The sequence below is a fragment of the Bactrocera dorsalis genome, unplaced genomic scaffold (assembly GCF_023373825.1).
Source record: "Bactrocera dorsalis isolate Fly_Bdor unplaced genomic scaffold, ASM2337382v1 BdCtg040, whole genome shotgun sequence".
NCBI lineage: Eukaryota > Metazoa > Arthropoda > Insecta > Diptera > Tephritidae > Bactrocera > Bactrocera dorsalis.
The window spans coordinates 71,457-87,031 of record NW_026038091.1 but is presented as its reverse complement, the minus strand read 5'-3'; the positions used below and the strand labels follow the sequence as shown (position 1 = coordinate 87,031).

Sequence of the window (15,575 nt, the reverse complement as noted above, 5' to 3'; positions counted from 1 at the left end):
GACTAAAGTTCAGCATTTCGTATTGGTAGACCACGGTGAGACAGCTAAGACAGCAAACTAAATCGCTATTTGCCTTAAACGATAGGATTAGAGGATCCCGCTGTCCAAAACCTTCCATATCAAAGTTTTGTGTTTTCCCTAGTGAAGTTGGCTGTGGGCTGTTATCTATATCCAGCCCCTCCGCAGCAATGTTAGACAGCATAAACGTAAAGTTCAAAGTCAAATAAAGAGCGTATATTTTATAAATTTTCTGATTTACATATTACATATACCAATATATTATATTATTAAGGAATGTGTCTTTAGTTTGGTTGGCTAGACGATAGTTCCACTGTTTTGTTTGCATTAGTTTGTTCTACTTCTCCAGACTTCGTAATTTTACTTTTATCTTCCTGTATGGGAAAGTAATCAATGATGAGGGCCACATCCTCAGGACGGCAGCAGAACATGTAGCCCAGTGTTGGTAGACGTCGCAGATTCCCGAATGTGCTATTTTTCAACCATTCAATTTCGTCACATACGTCCAACTCACAGAACTCATCGTGCGTTGGATTCGTCACCTGTTAAAATCGAAAAGACATAGTATATTAATCAATGACATTTCGTTAGATTTCTTAATTTTTTTCGTACATAAGGTGAATTGTGCGCAATGACCACAATATCGTCATTTTTTTCCTCATCTGCAGAAAACGGAGATTTCAAATAGGCCCAAATATACGCAGGCGCTGAGATTGCTATGCTATCTGTGTGTACGGCCACAATTTCTTGTTCGCAATTTCCCCGAGCCGGAGGTATTGTCATATTGCCGTAAGTGCCCATATGTACGAGATATTTTACGGAGCGTGTGCGTTCTTTCAAGGCATCGAGGAAGTGGCGCCAGTTATGTTGACGCAGTTGGCGCCACCAGATGGTGTTGAAAATGTATGCGTGACTTTCCAGTTGACTCTTTAGCGGTTCGTCTTGCAATAAACTGGTAAAATCGAATTCGAAGGCATCGAAAAGAGTTTGTGATTTGCGCAGCTTATCTCGGGCCGCATTAAAAGTGTCCTGACTGCCATATACATATTTGAATTGAAGTTCAAATCGGTTATAGAAAGCCACAGATACTAAGTGTGTGAGTACTCACCTCATAAATGGAAAATACGTTTGAAGGCTGCGGACCTTTTGACCTAAGTCTATGGAAAGTTCATTTAGGTTATTCTTCTAGCGAAATTAAACATGAAATTTGATGTTAAGACAACGTTAAGAGGGGAATTAAATAGCAGGTTAATATATTCGTCACGTACCTCGTCTAAGACGATGGCCTCGCCATTCGATTGTGCCACGAAACTGACAAATTTCAATTTAAGGTAATCGAGATCATAACAGATACCCGCTTTGATGTCACTTGCTACCGTCTGGATCGGTGCACCGACAGCGTAAGTCATGTAATTCTCGCAATTCGGCAATAATGTTTTACTTTCATAAAGATCATAGTTCGTTTTAGATCCGCATAGAATAGTCATTTGTGTACTAAATGCGCTGAGAATTCCTTTTATGCCAATTTGGTTATTCTCGTCGCAATTGAATTCTGCGGTGTTTGAGGACAAAACCTGGTCAATTTTATTATTGTAACTATATCTGTTGATAATAGATAATGCATTAAATTAGTGACAGCAGGATCTTACTTTACACATCTGTGGGTGCGCTTGTATGGCGCTATCGCTGGTACTAACTTACCGCTCATCACGTTTCTTATAAACTAATCCCGAACTGCAGTACGCGGTAACCGATTCTCCGATATCTAGATGTATCGCAGATGCTTGTGCTTTGAAAATAATTTTTTTTGAACCAAAATTTTGCGCAAATAATGGAGCAGGACTTAGAATATCCAGTTGACATGCAGATATGACTTCACATCCGGTCGCGATCGCGAGTAAATATATGAGAGTGATGTGCGACATCATTGGCCTCACCACTTCGCTGATAATCTATAACTGAAATTAAATGTTATACATACTCGTATGCTTACCCGTAAACGTAGGAAAATATTATATATGTGTATGTGCGTATCTTGTAATTGTTGAACAGAAATGCGCGAATCCCATGCATATACTTGTACTTGTATGTAAGTACATATCGTCACCTGAAATGCAAAATAACGTAACAACATTTTCGGAACTTTAAGGTGGCATGAATGAAACACGAAATAAAATGGAACACGAGTGAAACAAAATTTTAATATTGGTTAAAACTGGTTTATATCTGACCGCAGAACCTGAAAATGTTGAACATATGTAATATTATGTATGAAATTTGAAGTAGTGAAGCGTAATCAATAAGACACTCAATTTCGAATTTTTTGATGATACGTTATTATGCATTTCAGGTGACGATATGAAAAAGTACTCAAATGCGATTACAGAGCACGCACACCAAATCGAGGGGGTTCCCCTGATTATATTCGATATATATATTCATATATATGTACATATGTATATAAGAACGGACATTAGTAATACACGTGTACTCTGGTGTTTAGCTGATAAGTTGCAAACCTTGTTTGTTTAACTCAACATTTGTGCATGTGTGTGCATGTTCCTTTTATTATGATACCCTGAACGGGGTATATTAAGCTGTTTGTAATTCCCGGAAGTAAACGTTGCAGATCCTATATATATACGATCTGAAGCACCAAATTTTAGAGATATCGATTTGAAATTTCGCACCGTCTTTTTCTCAATAAGAAGCTGCTCATTTGTCGGAACGGCCGATATCGGACCACTATAGCATAAAGCTGTCATATAAACTGAACAATCGGAATGAAGTGCTTGTATAGTAACTTCTTTATTTGACGAGATATCTTCACGAAATTCGGCGTGGGTTATTACCTAAGGTAGTGATGCAAACTGCAAAGAAATTGTTCAGAAGGGATCACTATAACATATATACCTGTAACTGAACAATCGGAATCAAGCTCTTCTAAGGAACCTTTTATTTATATTTGTGAAGGGCATTATAGATTCAGTGCAACCGATGCTAACTTTTTTTCTTGTCTTTCCTTGAATTGACCCCTCAAATATCTCTTGAGTTCTTATTGTAAGTAAGCGGAAACATTTATTCAAATAAATACTATCAGATACTTGCAATTAAATTGATTAAGCGTCAGTCAATAGGTTCTTTGAAGTGGAGGGCAGCCAGTATCATTAATTAGATAGCAAAAATCGAAGCGTTGAGAGTTCAATGCTGGTCTTTTTACTCCATCATGCTTTCGTAACTTAAAAATATTTTTTTTATTATTACCACATCGTGGTAAAGAGTTAGGCTTACAGTCTTATATTACTATTCCTTAGCGGCCAGCGGTAGGCAATGACAGTTCTCCAAGTTGATTTCGAACATAAAAAGTCCACAGACATACATACATACATATATTGAATATTATATTTATTGAAATGCAACAGCTACATAAAGTTATTTCAATGCAAAATTTCAGAGACTACAAATGTTGTTATTATTAAATTGATAAGAGCTGCGGTTGTTCAAGGTGATAATGTATGCAAGGGAACAGTGGCAGTTGTTGTTTCCAAGACTTTGGTTGACAACGGAAAATGCTCGATGATCTTCGCTACTTCTTCCACACGACAACAAAATGTATAACCGAGTGTTGGAATACGGCGTAAGTGTCCAAATCTGCTCTCTTTCAACCAGGCAATGTCGTCACAAATATCCTTTTCACAGAACTCCGTGTGGTCTGGCGCCTCTATCTATAAGGGAAATAGAGCAAAAAAGTGCGTCATGACTACTTATATGGTATGATATATCTGATTTACATAGGGAGAATTGGTTCCTATTACAACAAATTCCTCTGCACTATTCGGTATGAGTGGTTTCACATATGCCCATATATATTTGGGAGCCGATACGGCCAAGTCATTCGACTGTACAGTCACCTGTTCCGGCTTGCCATCTGGGTTCTCCTTCGATGGCATTGTTGCATTACCATAAGGTCCTACAAAAACTCTATATTTCTCAGAAAATGTACGTTTTTTGAGTGCATTTAGGAAAAAGCGCCAATTATTTTCGCGCAGCTGTCGCCACCACATCGTATTGAAGATATAGGCAAAATCATCGAATTCATTGCGAAAATTATCATCTTGCAGAATGCTGTCGTAGTCGTATTCGAATGCCTTAAAAAATGGATTTGAATCGCGGCGCATAGCATCCCTTGATATATTGAATTTTGACTGGCTGTGCGTTAATATATGTAAATATAAAAGTATAATTTTGAAAATGTAAAGTGAGTATATTTGTTTACCTCATAAAATCGAAGTAGTTTTCCAGATTACCAATTGCTTGCGCAAGATCGACACCGAGTTCGTTCGAAAGGTTTGGCTTTGTGGTAGATATAAAAAATCAAGGATATACATACATATATATAATCCAAATGCATTGAACCATATTTTTAATGGCATGTAATAGCCAAGAGCACTCACCGCGCTTGAAATCCAAATATCGTTTCTTTGGTAAGCTATATAGTTGGCATACTTCAGTGCAAAGCTCACAAGATCATAACATATTGCTGACTTAATAACTGTACCAACTAACGGTATATTTTCGCCAATTGCATAGCTCTTGAACTCATCACAGTTCGCCAATGTCCTTTCACTCTCATAAAGGTTGAAACTAATCGACGACGAGCATTGAATAGTGAATTGGCGACCATATTTATTTTGCCCTTTCACATAGGTGTAGCCATCCTTGCCACAAGATAGCAATGCCTTCTTATGACGCAAATGGCGTGCCTCGCTGTAGCCACTGTATCCATACAAACATTTATGCTGACATACATAAATAATAAAAAAAATTTATTTGAAAAATCCGCTTACCTAAAGATTATGCCGCTCGCACAATAAACTTCTATACTTTCGTTCTCACTAAGTTCAAGTCCGCTTGGCTTCGCTCGAAATGTTAAATTTTTGGAACCGATATTCTTCGACAACAAAGGACACGGATCCTGCACAAACAGTCGACAAGCTTTTGCTAAACTAAAAGCTGTTAGAATCAGCAAAAATAGTTTCAGATTTACTTCAAACATCGTTACAATGCGCCGATCTAATGCGACTGGCAAAGGCATAGGCTGGGTCTGTGCATTTTATATCAAGCGCCACTTATTGTCTAAAAATGTAAACTTGTTGCTTGTATATATTTTATTTGTATGTATGTATATGTACAGAAATATAATTAGCTATATACAACCGATATTGCTGAGACATCATTTTTCTACTTGCGCATTAAATGCGGCATTGCGATTTTATACGATTATCATTGAAGGCACTGTCACCGATTGCTTTTACTGAGTGCATAAGGGGGTCTGCGGAGTGGACGCTTAAAGTCGTATTTATGTTCGTTTCGACTTTCAGCGTCCAATCTGCAGCGTCCCTCAAACTATTTGTGTGCTTTATAGGGAGTAAAATATGTGATCGTCAATATACCATCCCATGTTCTCAAAGATTTTATTGATGTCATACTGTGTGGAAGAGATACACGTATATATAAGTCAACAATTTGAAAAAAAACAAATGTTACGAAATTTTCCTGAAATTTTCATTTTGTTTCGTAAATATGTATGCCAAAAATTCAATTTTCAGTTTTGTTTTCCTTCGTCTAAGTTCTGAGTTTGGGTTTTAACTAAAACATGTATTTTTTGACTTTAGATGATCCAGTAAGGAGTTATCCTGCCAACGCGAGCGCCGTTTTTTCTGAAGAGTCACCAGAATTTCCCAATTTCAGAATTTCGGTGTTAGTAGCGTGTGCTTGTAAGAATTTTAATAAAATATTCCATTTTTTATATGAGAAAAATTTGTTGAAAAAAGGCTATTCTTTACCCAAGGCAACCCATATAACCACTTAAAAATATGCTTAGAAAGTATATTTGAGCTTATTAAAGAATCGAGGTAGTGTATGTTGAGCCACTGCTTTAATCAGCTCTGTGAGGAAACTCGCTTCTAAGGAGAGTTATTCCAAACGAAGCACTCTTTTCGAAATTAATTTTTGCAATCTTGCTATAGTGTATTATTTCCAGAAAACTGTCTAGTCGGGTCAGAGAGTCAAACTAGTTGGAAAGTGGTTTTCAATTCATGGATTTCACTGGCGGGACATAGGCAATACATAGACAAGGTTTACAGTTGCAATAATAATACTTTCATACTTCTGTATACAAATGTAACGAGTATTGGAATAAAATTCTATTTATTTTAGTAAAATGAGTACATTTTTTAGTTATTAGTTTTAATTATTGTTCGATCGAATAACATCATAGTATCCTTCTGTATTCTTCACTGTAGTTTCACCATCAGCCGTAACATGTAAGGGAATATAATCGATAATATTGGCGACCTCGTCTGGGGGACAGCAGAAAGTGTAACCAAGCGTTGGTAGGCGTCGCAAGTAGCCGAATTTGCTTTCCTTCAACCACTCAATTTCGTCGCACATATCAACAGCGCAGAATGGATTATGCTCGGGGTCTTCAGCCTATATGCAAACATATGTAAAATTGTACATGGCATTTGTGTTTGTATGTATACTTGTATGTATAGTATGTATTCTTTTACAATTGGGGTATAACACTTACATAAGGCGAATTATGTCCGATGACAACAAACTCTTCCTTATCATCGGCGGCAAGGGATTTCACGTAGGCCCACATATATGCCGGTACCAAAACCTCTGTGTCACTAGTTTTGACGGTTAGTAAATTCGGTTTTGATGAAGTGCAATTATTCGTAGCCGATGGCATGGTGATGTTGCCATAAGTGCCCACACTCACTACGTACGATCTTTGGGCAGATTTCGTTCGTTGGCCAAGCGCTTCGAGGAAGTAGCGCCAATTCTCCTCGCGTAATTGACGCCACCATATGGTATTAAATGTGTCCCAATGTTGCAGTTCTATGCTTATTGATTTGTCTTGTATTAAGTTGTCGACTTGAAATTGGTTTGCCAAAGCGCTATCCAATGAGTCCTTTCTACAAATTGCAAAAATTGATATGGTGGTTATACATAGTACGTATGTGTATCTCGTCTATAATATAAAAAGAAAATAAACTTACTTTATAAGATCAAAGAAATTGTTTAAATCGTTGGTTTTCAGATCGAAATCGAGGCTTACAGGCAACACTCCGGAGTTATGGTTCTATTTTATGCAAAAAATTTACATATATTTGTTAAAGGATTTGTGTGCTGCTTTAGAAGGGAATGCGCATACCTTTTTGGATATTAAGACATTCTTCGAAGAGGCGACATACATGGCGAATTTCAGCGATAGTGCGTCCAGATCGTAACAGATGCCAGCCTTGATCACCTCGCCCAGATCAACATGGTTAAAACCGATTGCGTAATTGTTGAACCCACCACATTTTGGTAGAACTGCACTGCTCTCATAAAGTTTGAGTTTTATTTCGTTTGAGCATGAAACTCTTACGTTTATATGTTCAACATCATTAATGTCAATCATATTGTTAAAGCAATGGAACTCAAATGTATTATATATTCCAGGTTGTAAAGGATAGTAATAGCTGTCGTAATTGCTAGAAAGACATATACGTTTATTTGATTAAGCAAGTGTTAAAACTGAGGCATTGAAAATGTCTCTTTCCCTTACTTCGTCTGGCTTTCAACTATCAGTTCTCCATTACTACAATATGCTTTAACTGAATCTTCAAAATACACTTTATCTTCACGCGCTTTGAATGCTATAGTCCTCGAGCCAAATGTTTGCGTGAATAAAGGCGAGATTCCTAAAACCGACAGCGTACAAGTTGACACATAGTTAATAATCGAGGCAACTGCCACAAGAAATACAAAACAGTGCAGATTCAACATTATCACTTCGTCGACACAAATTTTCAATAGAACTGTGAAGTCAGGGATTGTTGAAGCTTCTTTTATACACAAAAAGCAACAATACAAATATACATATATGTATATATATACATATAAATAGATATGTATATAAATATATATATTATATTTAATACTGGGTGAATATTTCCAACGATATAAAATTACGGTGACAGATAAGGGCGATGCTGTACGGTTTTTATTCAAGACTGTTTACTTCCAATGACTTTACCGGCCTGGCATGTTACCTTTGCGGCGAATGTTTTAATGTTAAATAATATTATCATAAAATTGATTATATTTTCGATCCAATATCATTATAGCAAAATGTCAGCGTTAAGTTTCGAGAAAGTAAACATTTTTAACTGGGGTTCAAATTCAGTGAGACATATTAACTCCTTTATAAAAATGCAAGGTATTGCGGCAACACCCTTTATTTGTAATTCTGCGATTATAAAATGCCATTCTTTATAGTTAATTCATATTAATTTGTTATCTGAGTTATATAACTTCATATACATGATTTAAAGAAACAATACGCCACACAAGTGGGTTCTACAAGGGCTGCAATCAAGTTGTTGTAATACAGTTATTAATCGCAAAATACACTCAAACATTTTTATGCTCTTGCAACATGTTGCTACACAGTACAAGTTGCACGGAAGGTATTCTCCGGCATAGTCTTAAGAGCCGAAGTGCATGCTGTTTGAATCCCCTTTGTCGTCTCAAAATGCTTGCCTTTCATCGGCCTTTTCAGGCAAGAAAACGAAAAAATCCGGGGGGCTTTAGTTACCGGTCTGAGCTCAATACTTTGCGCACAGTGTCGATGTTTGTCGAAGTGGCAGGTCTCCCGGCACGATCTTCATTAGGGACCTCTTCCCGGACCTCCTTTTTTGACCACCGAAACACGCCACTTCTTGCTTAAGCAACATTTGGGTAAGCCTGTTTGATCATATCAGCGTCTCTGTCGCAGATATACCGAGTTTCACACAGAATATAATCGCGTGCCTCTACTCTAACGAACGGAGTTCTACCGAATCCAAAGTACAGTCGCGGCAGAAGAAAATCAGTCCTATTACATTCCGGACAAACCCTGAATTTTCCTAATAACGGTACATATTTGTGCTTAGAATGAAAAACCTGACCCCATATAACCAACAAGATTTATTTTTTTGCTTGCAAGTTGCAAGAGCATTAAATGTTCGGTTAGACCCGAACTTACCTCTTCCTTACTTGTCAAGAAAGTATTTTATCGCATAATTGCTTGCTAATCTTTTAAGGGCAGCATTATTTCAGACATTGTAGAAAGCAGAAATTACAAGTTTCCGATTAGAAATTATTTTAGTTCTTTATTCGCAACTGATAACCGTTACTTACTATAATTCATCGTACGGTTGGCAGTTTCCTACAGTGCTTTTAAATTATTTCGCCGCACTAATCTAATGGAAATTGCTTGAAGGACTGCGCCACCTCTTCTGGGCGACAGCAGAATGCAACTCCGAAGGTCGGCATCAGGCGGGTGTGGCCAAATTTGCTTTTCTGCAGCCAGTCAATCTTGTCGCATATATCGTGGCAGAATATTGCCGAGCTCCTCAAGTAGAACTGAAAAATGTTGAATATATTTGTAAAATTTAGTTACAAGGCGCGGTGGACATGAGAGCTGGTGCTTACATAAGGCGAATTGTAGCCAATGACAACAAACTCTTCGTTGACGTCGTCTTTCAGAGACTTCAAATATGACCAAATATATACCGGCGGTTGTACCACCAAACTGCCGACCTCAATCGATAAATGATCTCCGTCGGCGGTTATGTTGTTGCTGGCAATGTTCGGAATTCTCAACTCACCTGAAGTGCCAACATACACTCTATATGGGATGAGTTTAGAACGTGCGATCAGCGCGTCCAAGTAGAAACGCCAATTGCCAATACGTAAGTTGCGCCACCACATTGTATTGAAGATGTGAGCGAATTCGGCGAACTCGGCCTGAAGCGGCACATCCTGCAACAGGCTAACATAGTCAAAGTCGTAAGTCTCCAATAACGGTACTGTTCGCTTCACATTGTCCAACTGCTGTTTGAATTCGGTCTGACTGCAGAAGATATAATAGTCAGTAGAGGTTTTTGGCTGAACCACACCCGCTTGCAGACATACCTCATAAAAGAAAAATATGTATTGAGATTGCCGAGTTTCGTTTTGAAATCTACAGTCAATTGGTTTTGGCTCAATGCCGAACTATTCAACTGTAATTGCAAAGCAAGTGTTAAGGGGATACAAGCAATTCTAAGAAATTTGACTTACATTGATGGTTTCACCATACTTAGGCCGATAGGCCACGTAGTTAATGTATTTGAGCGCGAGTGTGTCGAGATCATAGCACATGCCCGCCGATATGATATCCTTCACATTCGGCACAGCGAGACCCATCGCATAGTTCATGTACTGCATGCATTTCGGCAATTTCGTGCCACTCTCGTATAGTGTCAGCGCCCAAGCATCCTTGCAGCGGACATACACCGAATTCACGTTCGTATCCTTGTAAATGCTGGAATTCGCATTTCTATAATACAGTCGAAAGCCTTTGTGGCACTTAAATTGTTTGCTGCCATCGATATTGGTATTCTGCGGGCTCCCATTCAATTTCGTTTGAATACTAAAAAGCAAACAGCAAGTATATGTATATCCAAGCAAATCAAAACAATTGTGCAATCACTCACAAAATCCCGGTCAGGCAGTGCACCTCCACTTCGTCAGTTTCATTCAGCTTGATCGAGCCCTCTTCCTGCGCGTACATGACACGATGGACACCGTCCGTCTTCATTACCACCGGCAAGTTGTCGTGGAAGTGCAGCACACATTCAGCATGCGCATGCGCGACGCTGCTCAGGAGCAACAGTGTTAAAGCAAGGAACATTACTTAGTCTAATTGTGTCGTTTGAAGCCGTTGATGAACGTTGTGTTGCTGCTTGCGGCGCTTAAGTTGTCACGAATGCAACTATGCTCTGCAAGTGGTCCACTTGGCTTTTTATTGATACTCAGTTTTCATGAAAGCATTGATTGACAGTTGCTTTGGCTAACGGTGTACCTCATGTGGGGGGGTTGTGCATCTTGAAAGATGTTTTGTTGGCTGCAGCAGCGCTTAGTATTGCCGTCGTTCGCTAAGAAAACATCTGCAAGACATCAGATATTGAGAAGCCGCCGCATTCAGTACATACAGAGCTATTAAACGCAAGTTTCTGTTGCGTGCGCTTTCCAAAATTATGGCAAGGTGATGCCAGAGATTAACGGTACTTTAGTTCAGCGCAGTAGACCCGTAAAATTATGCGAGGTATCTCACTCATTAGCCACTCATTAGCCTTGTAAAAGGTTCTCCCGAAAATCAACCTGCTTTTTTGGCTCTCCATTTACCGCTCACCAAAAGGAAGAGTTTTGGGAATGTCGGACCAATTTCGCGTACCGACTTCGGAACACATTCCCAAAGTTCTTCTTATTTTTTTATTTAAAGCCTCCAATTCTGTTTTTAATATCCCCCCTAGGTGTTGTATAAGTTTTAGTTCAGGGGTACCGTTTCTTAACCAGTTTTGAGAGAAATGTGTGGTCATTAGCTTGCATGAAGTCCCATTTTAAGGTCATTTCTTCCTTGGCATATGGTAGGATCAACTTCTCCAGTATATTAACGTAGTTTGGAGCACACATTTTTCTTTTATTCAGAATACCGGACCAACTCACTATAGCATTTCCTAGCTGAACGTGCCTTCAAATCCCTTTCAATTAGACTATACCGCATTGTCTGACAGGACTTTGGTGCCTGCAAGATATTCCTGAGGTGCTGTGAGGAAGAAAAGGCTTGTTTTTTCTGTAGAATCAAAGGCCCATCGAACTTTTGGTATGTGGTTCGCTTTCTGCGTCGTTCATCTTTCTTCAACAGTGTAAATACACAGGACCATCTATGAGTGTATCGCCACAAGATTTATTTAAATTAACGCCAAACAAAAAATGTCGATTTCAAAATATTGGGCCAATTATGAAACAATCAACCGTGTGAATTTCATGAGAACAGAAAAATCTTCTCAATATTCCCATGCACTTTATACGAGTAAGCAAAAACAAAAATAACAACTGCTGCGTATGAGTATATGAATGTATGTATGAACGCACATACCTGTTAAGGACATGTACATATGTATGTCTTTATGAAAAGAATCAAGGAAGGCCCAAAATAGTAAACGCAGTTGCAGGATGAGCTCGAACAGAGAAGCAATGAGAGTGAACCTGTGCAGAGTGCGGCAGTAGATTCCTGAGCCACCGCATAACAAGTGCACAACTGCTTACATATCTAAAACGCGATGAACATTTGCCGACATTAAGGCGGTTCAAATTTGTCTCCAAATTATTGAAAATCTTACTTTTGTATTATTATATTTAATTTTATCAAAGTCAGACTCTCCTTTTTTTAAATTGTTCGTATTAGCGATTATAGAAATATATATGAGCGAATATAGAGCTAAAAATGTGGCTGACTTTAATCTCGACTGTCAATCGATCCAATAAAAATGTTTCTCATAGCCGATGAAAATAGTTCCTTGTGAATCCACAAAATTGAGTATTCGCCCCGTTTGGATGACTTTCGATGCTTTCTGGCATTACTGCCAGACTGCCAAAAAACACTCCCAATAAATAGGAAACAACATCCTCGGATTATGACGCTTCATCAAAATCATAAATTTATGAGCTACTTGTATATAGATGCTTTTTCATCGTTACCAAAAATAATGAACCACCTTAATATACAATCTATAACATACATATGTATATGTGTGGCTTGGTGTAGCTGTAGGCCGATATTTACGCTGTCTTCGACAACAACAAAGCAGTGTGAAATCAAAAAAAGTACACAATAAAAAAGAAGCAACAACAACAACAAAGCGGCAAGGAATTCTCAGCAGCATGTCAACACTTTCGAGTATGTGTGGGAATTTTTCCGCCGCAGCGAAAATGAACAAGTGAAATGAGAATCCACGCCTACGCACACAAAAGCCGCACACCTACACACACATACAGGGCATAGATATCGCCGGCACACATGTGCCTCCTGAAGAGGTGTGCGTGTGAATTAACGATTATTAATGCATACGAAAGGATACGACACAGGATAAACGCAGTTAAAGGAAATGAATTTTAATACATTTTATTCACTTTTGATTTTTTCCAAATACTTTTCTCTGCATATTTTCTTTATTAAACCACAGCAACGAGATGAACGTGTGAACTTGGTGGCTCAGGTGTAGCGCACTTGAGGATCGCTGTGTCAGCATATGAATGCTTGCACGCTTAATGTGCATAGCGGAAAAGGAGTGTGTTTGTTCCGCTATCACGGCGGCGATGCTTGTGTGCGTGTGTGTGCAAGTAATTCAACCATTTGTCTCTCTCCTGCTTCGCAGCGGAAATGCTGTAGTTGGGGAAGTGGCAGCACGCAAATCGAGTGACTGCCACACGCTTACTCTTCTGACAATCAAAAGCGGAAGTCATTTTGTTTGCATTTACAAGGATTTCCCATTGAAATGTTTCGAACAGTGTGGAAACAAAGGTATTGTCTGCTGAGTGCACAGCATTCCTATTCGCACTCGATAGAAGAGACTTTAAGAGCATGATGGGAATACTAACTGGTCACGGTCTGCTGGCGACACACGCCCATAAGATGGGGCTGACAGATCAAGAAGACTGCAGGAAATGCCAGAGCACGGCACCAGGGAAACACTGGAGCATCTCTTGTGCACTTGGATCGCGTTGGCAAGACTACGTTGTAAGCATCGGGGGTTACCACAGCATGATATACTGGAGGAGGTATTGACAGTGAGGCCGCAGAGTCTGTTAAAATTCGGGTCAAGCGCAGGCATCCTAAAAGATGACTACTCTTGGACTTGGCAACTGAACTCCTTCTGGTATCGCAAAGAACCAAACAGGTCTATGCGTGGCCTATCGGCCTATCGGATTAACCTAATCCAACCTAAATGTGTTGTGAATATTTAAGCAGAATTATTCGTAATTACCTCCACCTGTTGTATCATCTTTGGAAGCTTACCTAACTCCTTGCAGTCTCATATTTTCTGATCTTAAGCCGTAAAGTTACTTTGTACCACAACGGAGAGCAGTTTGACAATCTGCTGAAAAAAGCAAAGTGCTTACAATAATTTGTCGCGCACTGTATTTACATATGTTTGCGTATGCTGTGCGGAAGCGGCCTTCAATCATAATTATTCGCACTTTGTGCGAACGTGCAAACTTACAAACACACTTACGCATACGCTGACGTTTATGATCACATACAAATACGTGGAAGAGTAATATTTGCATGGCTGCATATACATGTGTGTGTCTGTCCATATGCATATATTTAAAACTGCACGCATTTTGATAAGCCCCGCGCGTGTGTGTGTGTGTTTATGCTATATAAAGCCGCAATAATTTGTACTACTCACAATCGTGTGGTGCAAATATTGATAAGCTTGTATAAAATTAGCCCAACTCCCGTTATCGTTGCTATAAAAAGGCGATCCACGCCAGGGAAGTGATATACATCAACGCCGTTGAACAACAAAAAGGTTGAGTGCCAAAGTCAGGCCCAGTAAATTCAACGCAAACGCAGTGTTCGAAGGAAAGCAGGCGTTTTCCAGGCGGTCAAGTCCAGAAACGTTTAATATAAGAAACAAAAGGAGTTCCACCATGTACCACTTTGTAAGTATTTGTATTAGTGGAGGTTGTTGTTTTTTATTTAAATCGCATTAATTAACCTAATTCTTCCTCTTAATTTAGAACATCAAAGCAATTGTACTCTTTTCGTTCGTGCTACTCCTCTCACTGCAAACGATGACTGCACGGCCGCTCAGCTCCCACGAACACAAGTCAGCCATACAGCAGCCTTACCGCGCTCTACTAAAGACGAGAGACCCTGACATGGTCACTGAGTTCCCACACACCGTCGATGAGCCAATACTACACGAATTGGACGCGGCTTTAATGAAATTGGCCAATGTTTATATGCAGGCGCTTTTCTCTGGCACACACACGGCTGAGTTAGAGGCGGAGTTGGATGCCTTGGAGCTGCGTTTCTACGATTTGTTAGACTCGCTTTACAGGGAGGACCGTATGTCGGAATATATGAAATATGAGGCCGAGGTCACGCATCAAATGATTATCTACAACTTGCTAAAGAGACTCTTTGGGTACGCAAAGGATGATGCGGCTGCGTAGAAAGCTGATGGAGTTGGTGGAGGCAAGAAATGAAGATCGCGTGAGCGCCAGAGTCAGCAGTAATAGCAATAATGGGACTCACAATGATCAGCTCGCAACTCAGCTGACCTTTCTCGAAACAGTGGGGTAAATGTGTCTGGCAAGGGATCAAATGGTGCATTAAATAGTTAGTGCTTAGTGCTTATGAATATAGGGTTTTAAATATGTGTTGGCACTTGAAAGAGATTTCATTTAAAAGATGCTTCAATGGTAAGTCCAAGCAGTGAAATTTCTCCATATGCAAGTATTTTCATATAAATCTTAAAGTTATTGCTCCAGGAGGATATAATGGTATGTACTTATTGCAGAGATATAAATTGCGCATAAATAAAGAACTACTGAAAGAAGTCAAACAGTTATAGAAAAAAATAATGTTTGTTACCATTCGCTTTCGAAATGATTCGATTTCA

The 15,575-nt window shown here is 39.1% G+C and overlaps 4 protein-coding genes across 5 annotated transcripts; 1 reads left to right on the top strand and 3 right to left on the bottom strand.

The window, feature by feature from the left end:
* Nucleotides 1–212: 212 nt before the first annotated feature.
* LOC105228071 (uncharacterized) lies at nt 213–1,990 on the bottom strand. Its single transcript, XM_011207682.2, has 5 exons — nt 1,720–1,990; nt 1,287–1,620; nt 1,127–1,203; nt 631–1,051; nt 213–560 (listed from the first exon to the last, which is right to left on the bottom strand). Exons 1-5 carry the CDS (start codon nt 1,944–1,946, stop codon nt 303–305), a joined length of 1,317 nt encoding a protein of 438 aa, XP_011205984.2. The 5' UTR covers nt 1,947–1,990; the 3' UTR covers nt 213–302.
* Nucleotides 1,991–3,394: 1,404 nt separating this feature from the next.
* On the bottom strand, nt 3,395–7,905 carry LOC105228069 (uncharacterized). Of its 2 annotated transcripts, XM_011207680.3 has the most exons (9): nt 7,637–7,905; nt 7,241–7,562; nt 7,086–7,168; nt 6,611–7,001; nt 4,866–6,510; nt 4,473–4,794; nt 4,295–4,371; nt 3,810–4,227; nt 3,395–3,743 (listed from the first exon to the last, which is right to left on the bottom strand). In XM_011207680.3, the coding sequence occupies exons 1-5, from the start codon at nt 7,855–7,857 to the stop codon at nt 6,268–6,270; spliced, it is 1,260 nt and encodes a 419-aa protein (XP_011205982.2). In that variant the 5' UTR covers nt 7,858–7,905; the 3' UTR covers nt 3,395–3,743; nt 3,810–4,227; nt 4,295–4,371; nt 4,473–4,794; nt 4,866–6,267. The 2 variants fall into 2 exon arrangements, with proteins under 2 accessions (XP_011205982.2, XP_011205983.2); XM_011207681.3 differs by lacking the exons at nt 6,611–7,001; nt 7,086–7,168; nt 7,241–7,562; nt 7,637–7,905 and having other exon boundaries at nt 4,866–5,122.
* A 1,305-nt stretch (nt 7,906–9,210) lies between these two features.
* LOC105228068 (uncharacterized) lies at nt 9,211–10,964 on the bottom strand. The gene is made up of 5 exons (XM_011207678.4): nt 10,593–10,964; nt 10,177–10,528; nt 10,030–10,118; nt 9,547–9,967; nt 9,211–9,477 (listed from the first exon to the last, which is right to left on the bottom strand). The coding sequence occupies exons 1-5, from the start codon at nt 10,787–10,789 to the stop codon at nt 9,310–9,312; spliced, it is 1,227 nt and encodes a 408-aa protein (XP_011205980.2). The 5' UTR covers nt 10,790–10,964; the 3' UTR covers nt 9,211–9,309.
* A 2,791-nt stretch (nt 10,965–13,755) lies between these two features.
* LOC125780020 (uncharacterized) lies at nt 13,756–15,512 on the top strand. The gene is made up of 2 exons (XM_049461476.1): nt 13,756–14,610; nt 14,689–15,512. Exons 1-2 carry the CDS (start codon nt 14,599–14,601, stop codon nt 15,124–15,126), a joined length of 450 nt encoding a protein of 149 aa, XP_049317433.1. The 5' UTR covers nt 13,756–14,598; the 3' UTR covers nt 15,127–15,512.
* Nucleotides 15,513–15,575: the final 63 nt, after the last annotated feature.

What these genes read in the sequence shown, in the direction of transcription:
- LOC105228071 (XM_011207682.2), bottom strand. Translation starts at nt 1,946, where the DNA reads ATGATGTCGCACATCACTCTCATATATTTACTCGCGATCGCGACCGGA. An exon ending in AGGCCATCGTCTTAGACGAG is followed by an intron (nt 1,204 to 1,286) that starts GTACGTGACGAA and finishes TAATTTCGCTAG; the next exon opens with AAGAATAACCTAAATGAACT. An exon ending in TTGCGCACAATTCACCTTAT is followed by an intron (nt 561 to 630) that starts GTACGAAAAAAA and finishes CGATTTTAACAG; the next exon opens with GTGACGAATCCAACGCACGA.
- LOC105228068 (XM_011207678.4), bottom strand. Translation starts at nt 10,789, where the DNA reads ATGTTCCTTGCTTTAACACTGTTGCTCCTGAGCAGCGTCGCGCATGCG. An exon ending in AGTATGGTGAAACCATCAAT is followed by an intron (nt 10,119 to 10,176) that starts GTAAGTCAAATT and finishes TTGCAATTACAG; the next exon opens with TTGAATAGTTCGGCATTGAG. An exon ending in TTGGCTACAATTCGCCTTAT is followed by an intron (nt 9,478 to 9,546) that starts GTAAGCACCAGC and finishes AACATTTTTCAG; the next exon opens with TTCTACTTGAGGAGCTCGGC.
- LOC105228069 (XM_011207681.3), bottom strand. Translation starts at nt 5,113, where the DNA reads ATGCCTTTGCCAGTCGCATTAGATCGGCGCATTGTAACGATGTTTGAA. An exon ending in GCGAGCGGCATAATCTTTAG is followed by an intron (nt 4,795 to 4,865) that starts GTAAGCGGATTT and finishes GTATGGATACAG; the next exon opens with TGGCTACAGCGAGGCACGCC. An exon ending in AACTACTTCGATTTTATGAG is followed by an intron (nt 4,228 to 4,294) that starts GTAAACAAATAT and finishes ATTAACGCACAG; the next exon opens with CCAGTCAAAATTCAATATAT.